The sequence below is a fragment of the Nymphaea colorata genome, chromosome 1 (assembly GCF_008831285.2).
Source record: "Nymphaea colorata isolate Beijing-Zhang1983 chromosome 1, ASM883128v2, whole genome shotgun sequence".
Classification (NCBI taxonomy): Eukaryota; Viridiplantae; Streptophyta; class Magnoliopsida; order Nymphaeales; family Nymphaeaceae; genus Nymphaea; species Nymphaea colorata.
In genome coordinates, this window is record NC_045138.2 from 22,282,051 (window position 1) to 22,293,295 (window position 11,245).

Genomic DNA, 11,245 nt, shown 5'->3' on the forward strand with positions numbered 1-11,245 from the left:
TGTCCTGTGATTCGTATACTGTATTGGTAATATTTTGATGTCCAAACATTCTAGAATAATAAAAATGATAATTTTTAAATTATTTATTGAAGTTATGAATCATCAACAAATGGCTATTTAGTTTAATACCCTATAAACATGCAATGAAAGTCCATGATGTTTTGCTGAATCTTATAAGTTTTCATATGTCTAATCCTATTATTTGATTGCATTCCCCAAAAACAGTTTAAGAAATGATAGACTTTTGGTGTCGCTTTTTCGTGCATCGTAATTAAAGTTCCATTTCCCTCTCACTCTAGAAAATTTGATCCTTACTACTAATGCTAAGGACAACTCAAATGACCCAGTTTGTTTCTCTTGCTAGCTATTGAAAGTATATTAATTTACTTAATTTGTTTGATGATCATGAAGTGAAGTACCGATAGTTTTCTCAGTTGGCTCCTTTATCATTTAAAGATGACCAAAAGCATTGAGAGAAAAGAGTTGGGGTGAGAGAGAAAGAGGGAAAAACTGTACGAGGCACAAGAGGGAGAAAGACTTTTGACCATAACAACTCACTCTCAAGACAACCGGCGGAACTAGGCTTGAATATCTCCTTACTGAAAACTTATTATTAAGTAGTTAATGAAAAAATAGACAAATTCAATTATTTACGTGTGATGGGGCAGGATCCATTCTTCAAACCACAGATATTTATCTATGCTCTACAGTAAAATTGGCTGCCATCAAATGCTCCCTAAAGGAATTAACTTCTTGTTGCCACTTGGGAATGGTCGATTACTCAACTATTTAGGTTATTGATGTTAAAAAAAAAACAAAAGAAATAAAATAAATAAGAACAAGCAATGAGAAACTTATTTTCATTAAACGTTCATGGTTTTTCACCATTGAAGGCCATCACGAGACTTGATTACACAAAGCATACAAAGAACTTAAATAGGTGAAGATCCCATAATCTTGACAACGATAAGCATAGGAAACTGAATCTGATTTTGTGAAAAGTTTTTATTTCCTTTTATCATTAATTTTAATTGATCTTACTAGGATTCTTTCCTTTGATCTCTTTAAAACGGCTGCCTTTCAATGTTATCGTTAACATCCTCCCTCAAACTGGACGATGGATCTAAGAGTCCAAGTTTGCTGCAGAACTTTGTAAAAGGTAATTATGTCATCTCTTTGGCAGTGATTCAGTGAGCCCAAATTTGCTTTATGAAGTTTTTGTGAAGGTATATCATGCTCTAGCAGCGATTCAGAAATCCCAAGTTTAATTCCTTAAGATTTTTTTTTACAGGATCGAGTCCTCGCTTTGATGAAGAAGGCAGCGATATATTTGGTTGTCTAGAGGCCATCTATGGTCTTTATTCTTATTCATCAAGCATTCTGCTTCGATACCATGTTAAAATAATATAAAATAAATATGAACAAGCAATGAAAAGCTTATTTTCATTAAACGTGCATAGTTTTTCACCATGGAAGGCCATCACGAGCTTTGATTATACAAATCATACAAAGAACTTAAATAGGTGAAGATCCCATAATTTTGGCAACGATAAGCATAGAAAACTAAATCTGATTTTGTGGAAAGATTTTATTTTCCTTTATCATTAATTTTGATTGATCTTGCTGGAATTCTTTCCTTTGATATCTCTAAAACGGTTGTCTTTCAACCTTATCATTAACAATTGGACCAATCATGCTTAGACTACCCATAAGGCCACATTTGAATACGTGGTATTCTACTACAGAAGCAGAACATGGACTAAACAATTCATGAAAATTCTATGGCAAAGCAAATATGAAACTTTAATCTCATGTGTTTTTGCTTGGTCCCAATATTTTGGTTCAGCATTAGAAACATGTCGAACTTTTGAGAGAGAAAGAAAGTCATTCGAATTCCATCTAAACAGATGGAACAAAAGGTCAAGGTCATCATGCAAGATGTGATAGGTGGGACCTGATACTTTTGTTCCACCTGACAACTATCTGGTACTAAATGTCTGACATTTTAGTGGAAGGCATTTTAATACTATGTATTCAAACATCGCTTAAGAGTACACCAACACTGTCAGTGAACATCCTAACCGCTGCCCCACTCTTATGCTAGCTCATGATGTAGCCTCATCTTCCTGGAACCAAAGATTCACACTTCTGGAAAATAGTTGGCTAGTCAGTCCAAGTATTGTATATCCTTTTCCTGCAGTAGCATTTAGATATGACAAGGGACACCCATCTCACTGATTAGTTTAAGACAATTTGCATATTCTCAAATTACTATTGATGGTTTAGCAAGGGCGGGGTCATTAGAGTCTTCCTTTTCCAAAAGGTTGCTGTAAATGGAGGTTCACATCAATTCATACATCGAAGGTGATTTGAGATATTGGAAATTCAAATCCAAGAACTTCAGATCCTTGGTTCCTAATAACAATTTGAAATTCTTTTTTGAAAGACATAAATCACATCATGAATTTCTAATCTTTGCATCTTAAAATTGATCCATCTTAAGTTAGATCCTTTCCCCTCTGACTTGAGATCTATGGGTATGAAGTATAATAAAAATCTTAAATCTATTATCCTCAAATTTATAGTAATTAGGTCATTGGATCAAACACTTGGGCCGGCCCGATTAAAAAAATCCATCGGACTGGGCTGGCCCCGGTCGGGCATTAGTGGCCCAACTAGGCCTTATGTATATATATAGTGACTCTGACTATGCAGAGTTACCCATCCATCTAATTAGGGCCATCCATCTGATGAAGATGAACGGTTGAGAGAAAAACATGAAGAAAAAATTTAGTAACTAATGTTAGATGGCGAAAATGTCTATCATTGTTTTCTCTTTTTTTTTTCTTTTAACCGTCCATCATGATGAATCGGACTATCTTGGTTAGATGGCTGGGTGACTCTAAAAAACCAAAATCACTGTTCAATTATATGTATAGATATCTTCCTCAGCATATGACACTTTTAATCGGCTCACTTAAAAAACTATTGGTTTATCACCGATCACTCCCTTAAAAACTATGCATATATCACCCATAGCACATTAAGAAACTCTTGGCATGTCTTAAGGGTTTTTGAGATATTAAAATATAAAATATTAAAGGTTTCAAATATAGGTGGACATCGAACCGAGTACCCCAACAGATATAAAGTTGACAGTCAAGCCAGCCTGAGCCTGACTTTTTTGAGCCTTGGGCCTGACAGCCCAGCCTTAGATCCAAGCGTCTGGGGTAGTCAAATGCCTTAGCTATGAGATGCAACAAGCTAGATATACAGTAATTATAAGTGCTTTCTGGTTCAATGTGCATCTATATGTATAATTTCACACGCATTTTAATCCAAAGCATTTCTGGCGCATGAACTTCTGCATTCAGCTTCAAGTCTAGAAATGAACCCACAAGGTGATTGTGCTGATCAAAGTGCACAGCAGAAGAACAGATGAATTCAGGACGCAATTGAGCTTCCATTGTTCCGGACGATGTGAGGAAATGGTTGGAGTTCAACGCAAATTTTCCTGAGACACATTACAGAGAGAATTTTGTTGAATATGTCCAATGTCCACAGTCAACAAGTTGAGGCTGAAGAACTGAAGACAAGGGCGAGTCCTAATCCAAGCCTTATGAAGACGATAAGGGAAAGCTTAGGCAAACCAAATGGCCGGTTTACCACTTAGGTAAGAGTTTTTTCAACTTGACACGCATCACATACCACTTGGTGCTTACCACCTGTTTACTACTACTTAAAACAGCGCAGTTTCATGTGGAATTTACTAGTGCACCGGCTCATATTATTTTAGATACTTTATACAATAAAATGTCAACTTTTCCAAATTTTCTAAGTCAAAAATTTGTAAATATCACAAGATGTTCTCTCGCCAAAGTTACTGATAACAAGGGTTGCTTGCACGGTTGCACCCATATGGCGACCAAATTAACATTTGAAAAGTAATGGCTACCGTGAAACCTAGGAAAATTATGTGATGGGCCCCTCATTTTTAAAGGAGCTTGAAGGGAAACCAGACAGACTTTATACGGGGAAGTAAAATAGGTCGAGGAGGAGGTCCAGTCAAGGGGTTCTGCTTGTCACTGACATCAACCCGTGAATGCCCACATGACAACATAGACATCAAACTATGATTTCTCACATGAGAGCTACAGCATTCCACTACAGCAACCGTTTTGGGTCTTGCTCTCCTGACTTGGTCCTTGTTTCACAATGTGGAGCTACACTGTGCAGCTCTTCCATTGACCCATTTATTCAGTTAGACACACATGAAAGGCCTTAGCATCATTCCGTTCTGGCAACCAAAATGATTCAGACCCAATTACGCATCACGGTTATCAGACTTCTATCAATCCGATCTGTCCTTGTGAATGCATTCAACAATGTTCCTTTTGCTAGGAAAATTAATCACCTACAACGCTTCACAAAGAGATCACTTTACAGCACATAGATCATGAGAATAGCTTCAGCAGACTTAAAGGATACAAATAATCCACAGAAAAAAATGCAGAATGAAGAAAAGTGATCAACCGAACAACGTTTCTCACTATTGAAGTAGACAAACAAGAGACGGTGGATCTAAGGGACATTGATCACCTGAATAGACTGCAACATGTCAGAGACAGCAATAACAAGATCCCCAGACTGTATCATACCCCTAGCCTTTAGTAATGAGAATGTTCTATTTAGGTTGCTTTCCATGTCATCGGAGAAGTTTAACCTAAAGGGTATCAAACCCCATTGCAGATTAAGCCTGCGACGCACAGAGGTTGTTGTTGTGAAGGCAAAAATGGGGCAATCTGGCCGGCACCGCGATAAAAGAGAAGCCATGTATCCAGTCTTTGTGTACACAAAAATCGCGTCCACCTCCAAGCTATTCGCTGCATGTCATTATCAATATAGTTGTCAGGTCATGATCAACCTTAAGCAGTTTTATAATTTGCTAAGCCTGGAAACCTGGAGAACCTAGCAAAGGTAACAAAAGAGATCACACGAAGAAAACAAAGCATAAATCCTCAGTCTGGACATGCTGAGACTGAAGAAGATGTATCATTAAAATTTTCACAGATACAAGGAACTCTGGGTGGAGAAAAATGAAAATGTACATGTTTACAACTAGGGTTTGCTTTCTGAAATTAGGATATAATAATACAAGGATAAGCCTTCATTGTTAACAAGCATGAAGTTTCTTAAATATTGCAGAACAAGAAAGAGATAAAGTTGTACAATGCTTCATCAACAGAGCAGCAACTAATGAACCAATAAATAAGTTTGAGACACAGAAGTAACAGAAAAACAATGCACACAATGAATTAGCATGAAACCAGGTAACAACTGGCAAGGCTATGTAGAGATTAAATGATGTAGCCCATTTATCTCAGAAGCCAAAAAAGGAAAAAAAGTAAAAACATGAACGAACAAGCAAAAAATATGCAGCTAACAACTGAGCTTCCAGAATTTGGAAACAAAAATTGGAAGACGTGTTTGCTAGTTCAAGCAAGAATGAAATGCCATTGGACAAGGAGCCAGAAAACAATGGTGTTGGCAGAAAATGCTGCTTCTTGATACAACAATCAATTAATAAAGGAGCTGGAGAAATGAAGCATTGACTTTTCTCCAACAAATGACAAAACTAAACGGCCATAAAAATGTATATTCAACAAGAACACCTATAGCATCAATTAAGAATTCAAAATATACCCATTTTAGCAGCAGAATTGCATATTGTCTCTGAAATACGGTCCCTGAAGGAAGATGCAACACCAGGAAGGACTGTTGCTTCATGTCGCTTGTCCTCTCTCCACCACCTCTCCATTCTCAGACTCACGCTTCTCAGAACTGTTAGAGCTTTTTCAGGATATTGACCCATTGCTGATTCTCCAGAAAGCATGAGAGCATCTGATCGCTGTCTCACTGCTTCTGAAACATCAGCAACTTCTGCTCTTGTTGGCGTAGGGTACTCGATCATGGACTCAAGCAGCTGTGATGCAACAATGACAGGTCTGTTGAGCTGCCGGCATAATTGAACTATCTTCTGCTGTGCAGAGGGAACCTCTTCCAGTGGAATTTGTGCCCCAAGGTCTCCTCTAGCCACCATGGCTCCATCAGATGCACGAACAATCTCCTCAAGGTTCACCAATGAATCAATACTCTCAATTTTTGCAATTACTGCAATGTCACTGCAAGATATACATTGCCATTTAGCATCTGATCTAAGTACTTGTGCTATACCCTTGCTGTAGTAGAGTGGGCTATGTCCATCAGTTTAGTTCCACCTCATGCACTTTTACGCATATTGTATTTTACATTGTTTCTTAAGTAGAAAGTGTGCTCTTAATCTAATATGAGGGTGCTATGATTATACATGCTCTTTAGTACATAAAAGAATGCTGTACCTATACATATAATAACAGGCATACATATGTAGGTCCAGACAGTTTTATCTCTGAGAAAAATCCAGGCAACTTAATATTCTTTGACATTATTTTGACTTAAATAGAGCACATAAATGTTTCCACTGTCCCATCTAAAACATGTCTTGCTTTGTACTTAGCTCTAGAAAGACCTTGACTTTTGACATTCAAGAATTTGGCATATGGGTGACTTATTTCTGCTTGCATAAGAAAAGCATCTAGGCATAAAAATAGTCTATTATAGCAGTTTTTTTTATTTAACCAATTAACAGAACATATCTTCAGGATTAGATCAACTAAAAGAATATGAAAAAGAAAAGGTGCCCAGATCTACAACACATGCATGCAAGGTGTGGGTGCAGAAAGGTATGAGTGTGTTTGTGTGTGTGAGTGAAGAGATCTTGTAAACCATAAAAAAGAATGTTGTAAAGAAGGCCAAAGAGAAATATAAAGGTTTGAAAACATAAACAGTCAAAAAACCTGGTACTCTCTCTCTCTCTCTCTCTCTCTCTCTCTCTCTCTCATATGCTGCCTGTCAGCTAGCTGCATCACCTCCACCATCTGCCGAGTATGTTCATCCTCCTTTACCGCATACTGCAGCCCAAATGCCGCATGCATGTGTCATAGCGTAGGATATGTATGGGATACACCATTCTCTCCTCTCTCTCTCTCTCTCTCTGTCTCTCTGTCTTTCAGAGTACATTGATTTGACACAAAGATTTAAGTAATAGGCCTTGGTAATCATGTACACAAAAATTATGTCCCTTGAGGTGGTTGGGATGGTTGAGACAAGGCTAGTTAGAACTTAGACCTACCATTTGTTCCACCTACATGTGCATGTGTGTGTGCAAAAGCATGCCTGTGCCCTCATCCATGCTTCACAGTTCACACTTAGATTTTCCCTTTTGTCTCCCAAACCATAATTTCCATGTCACTGTTGAAAGTTCTCTTTCGTTGCCAGACAGAATTTTTTTGCTAATTATTGAAATTTGAAACTTCTTTTTTACTAATTAACAAATTCTCTATACGTCAGCTCCAGGATAATTTCTTTAATCAGGCTTATAAGTCCTTAATTGAATTTTTTCAAAAGCAGCTAAAAGTGAAATAATATGTTTATGAAGTAACTGTCATGACCTATACTGGCAAACAAATTTACATTCACCTGTCACGAGAACGTGCAGCAATATAGCTCTTTAGATGATTTATTACTTCAGCTGACTTGACAAATGAAATTGCAAGGAAATCCACACCTTCAGCAATCCCAAAATCAATGTCAAGCCAATCCTGCAGAACAAAGGTAGACTATGACTCTGTCCCAGAAAAAATTCAAGTCTTTAAACAATTCCACAAGATTCTTAGTAAAAAAAATTGCCCACATTGACTTCTAAAATGCACAATATTCCATGAGCAAGTAAAAGGTGAAGTAGAAATCTTAAGTAAGATAATCAAAATAAGCTCATCCAAGTTCCATGTCCAATAACCAGAAAAGTATGTAGCTTTCAACTCCTGGTTCCTCAATATCCCTTTACATGGGACCTTAACAGACACAAGAGGGAAGCAACTCGTTGAAGAATTATGGCACATCATATAGCAACATTATAGTTTACCAAATTTAAGACTTACGCACTTAATTTTGACCGTTTGCAGGACCAGGTACCAATGGGAGTCTTTGATAGCCTCTATAAACCACCCATGGTGTCTTTGACCATGGATGACTTCAACATTGTAAAAAAAAGTCAGACTTGTAAGGGTCTGACTTTTTGTCCCATCCTTTTCATGCTTCTATGATGTACAACAGAGGCATTCTTCAACCAAAGTGAAGAACGTCTTCCCCATCAAACACATAACAGAATCCAATGCGGGGCCATAGTAAAACACCATGATAGCACAAACCTTAGAAGAAATTGTTGGAAGCATAGCATTTTTTTCACGAACAAGACTGCCATCACGCCAAAATGTCAGATTAGCTCTAGGAAGCAGCAGGCCAGGATCTGTGCAGCGGCATCTTACATCTGGGCCAATCTTCTCAATCACATCAAATCTTACCATTCCTCCATCCACAAGAAGTTCATCTCCCACCTTGATATCTATACCCAAGCAGATTTGTTTAAATGAACCGGTTTCAGGAATTTGCCTGACAAAACTTGCCAGTTTAAACATGCAAAAACACAGAAGTATGCAGCCAAAAAGGAAAAGAGATTAATATCTTCAATGATGACAAAAGATCCTAAAAATGAAACCTTCAGCAAAGCCATCATAGTTCACATTGATGGTGTGTTCTGGAAGAGGTGAAGTAAAAGCTCGAACACTGAAAGTCCAGATCTGACCATCCTGCAAAACCACATATACCAGATCTTTTACAACAAATATTAGTACACCACAAAAGGGAGGGAAACATTTTCCTCTTAGCATATGGTTGATAAGTTCATCATCACTGCTGAAAATTTAAAACATATGAGACCAAAACCACAGAGAATCCACATTCAGAAAAACCAATATGGTACAACATCTATGCCAATTTCATCATTCTAATCCAACAATATCTGCAGGGGAAAAAGAAATCTCCTTAAAGGGAACCTCTTGGCGAGGACAATCTTATGATACCTTCTATTCTCTGGGGAATAACTTCTTAAAGGTTGCCATATATGGGGTAAAACATGCACACAAGAATAGATCAAAGTGGTCATTCTCGTCCCTATCATGACAAAAACATGATTTTTGAAAAGGCAATATTCTGAATGTATAACTCCTTCCAGGAAACAATCAGCTAAAAGAAAATTACTGGTGGTCAAAGTTGCAACTTTCAACCTGTGAATTTTTCCACAAAGCTACTCCAAATCAAATTACAAAAACAAGAACAGGACACGCTCAGACAAGGTACAAGTATAGTCTAGGACAAAACTAACAAGCTTATTAAGGGTGAATAGAATGAATCTATTGAGTTAGACTTCTTTGTTGGGAAGTAATCACTGCAAAATCTAAGACACAACCAAGAAAAAAAAAACAACAGAAAAAAAAAGACAGTTATGCACAGTAAGACCCGCTTCCACATACACTATAAGATTACACTAGATGAGAGTGTCTGCCACGAAACCATGCAACAATTAACTTAAACAAGACAAAATTAACAAAATTCGTAGCCACCTGAAACCAATTATACAATGACAGTCCACTTCCTACCACCATTTTTTCAATCAAAACATATCAGTAGGAATAAGCTCTGATGAACCAACAATCTAGGACCTCGTAGTAAGACAGTTGCAGATGGAGATTTTTAAAGACCGTTAATAGTTGGTAAATAATAAGCCATTATACATAATCACCTCTAGCAAAGTGTCACGAATTGAAGAGATAGTGACAGCATAAAGACTTGGACAAGGACAAGACAAGTGAAGAAATGATAAAAATGCTTGAGCAAGAAAAGAGTTAAAAAAACGGATGTATGGGAGAGTCGTTTGAAACTTTAGAGAATTTTTCCACAATCTGGAACTGAAGAAGACAAGGAACCGTTAATGATGTGAAGCACGAAATAGAAGATTCGAAGTTCCTGGAAAGATCAAGAATTCTTCCATAATCATGGTTTATGAAAATAAGAAATGAGGTTTCCAACCTTGTGAATCAGAATCCCAGTCTCATGCAAATGGGGATTCCCATGTCATGGGAATGGAGATTGCCACTCCTTAGGAACTGGAGATTCCCATATCACGGGAGTCGCGATTCCCGAAACCGGGATGTTCAATTCCTGGCTTAATCCGTTTCTCATTACTAAAAATCAGGATCCTAATGTACTTAGAGATTCCTATGTAACCATGGGACAGAACAAGCTGCAGCGAACGTCATCATCGACAAGAAGAAGATAATGACGATGATAGCGAGTAGAACGACAGCAATGAGAAGTAATTCAATCTCGGCGCACAACAGGAAGCATCATACCTCCGCCTTCGCGGAGGCGGCGCCACCTAGATCGCCCATGTGGATCTCGCTCCCTTCAGTGTCCATCATGATAGCGACGGCGTACCCCTTCTCCTCGTTGAGCTTCCTGACCTTGCTGATGACGTCCCGGTGCCATTCTCGGGTGCCATGACACATGTTTATCCGAGCCACGTTCATTCCGCCCATGGCCAGCGCCTCTATCTGCGAGAATTCGCTCGTCGCCGGACCGATCGTGCACACAAGCTTCGTTCGCCGAGTGCTGCGGAATCCGTTCTCCTTCAGCTCGGCCTCGCTCACGGCGTCCACCTCGATGACGGCTCCCGCCGCCAGCGCTGCTCCGCTCCCATTGGCTGCCGCGACAAAGGAGTTCTCGAGCTCGTAACTGGCTGAGATGAGGCTCCGGGAAGACCGACCTCGAGGAAGGCAGGGGGATCGAGGAATGGCGATAAAGAAAGGCTTCGATTTGGGGATGGTGGTGGTCGCGGTGGAGGCAGTTCGGAGATGAACACGCGGGGAAGAGGAAGGGATAAGGGCGTGAATTGCTTGCGCCATCTCTGTCTCTCTCTTGCCTCTCCTTCTTCCTTCTTCCTCCTTCTTCTTCCTCCTTCCTCTTGCGACTTGTTGGGGAAGATAGAGTGGATTATCTAGAGTTGCAAGCAGAAAGAGGGCAGAAATGAGACTGCTGACAGAAACACGTGGGGAGAGAGAGATGGTGGGCAGAATCCTACATTGAAGTTATCGATGGAGGCCGAACACGAGAGGGAGAGAGTACGGCAGTTGGGGCATCGGTCTACAACAGTTCTGTCGTGACTAGAAACTATCCAAAGAGATGGGGCTTGCGCACGCGATGAGCGCTACGGCAAACTAGTTTTTCTTTTCAAACTTCGTCGCTTTTT

The 11,245-nt window shown here is 39.1% G+C and overlaps 1 protein-coding gene across 1 annotated transcript; it reads right to left on the minus strand.

Moving 5' to 3' along the window:
• Positions 1–4,452: 4,452 nt before the first annotated feature.
• Positions 4,453–11,245, minus strand: LOC116257801 (pyruvate kinase isozyme A, chloroplastic-like). The gene is made up of 6 exons (XM_031634791.2): positions 10,350–11,245; positions 8,657–8,747; positions 8,310–8,503; positions 7,579–7,700; positions 5,704–6,182; positions 4,453–4,883 (listed from the first exon to the last, which is right to left on the minus strand). The coding sequence occupies exons 1-6, from the start codon at positions 10,899–10,901 to the stop codon at positions 4,582–4,584; spliced, it is 1,740 nt and encodes a 579-aa protein (XP_031490651.1). The 5' UTR covers positions 10,902–11,245; the 3' UTR covers positions 4,453–4,581.

Excerpts from the sequence above, each read along its gene's own strand:
- LOC116257801 (XM_031634791.2), bottom strand. The coding sequence starts at position 10,901 with ATGGCGCAAGCAATTCACGCCCTTATCCCTTCCTCTTCCCCGCGTGTT. Across the intron at positions 8,748-10,349 it reads CCGCCTCCGCGAAGGCGGAG|GATGGTCAGATCTGGACTTT; the intron begins GTATGATGCTTC and ends GTGGTTTTGCAG. Across the intron at positions 6,183-7,578 it reads GCTGCACGTTCTCGTGACAG|TGACATTGCAGTAATTGCAA; the intron begins GTGAATGTAAAT and ends TATATCTTGCAG.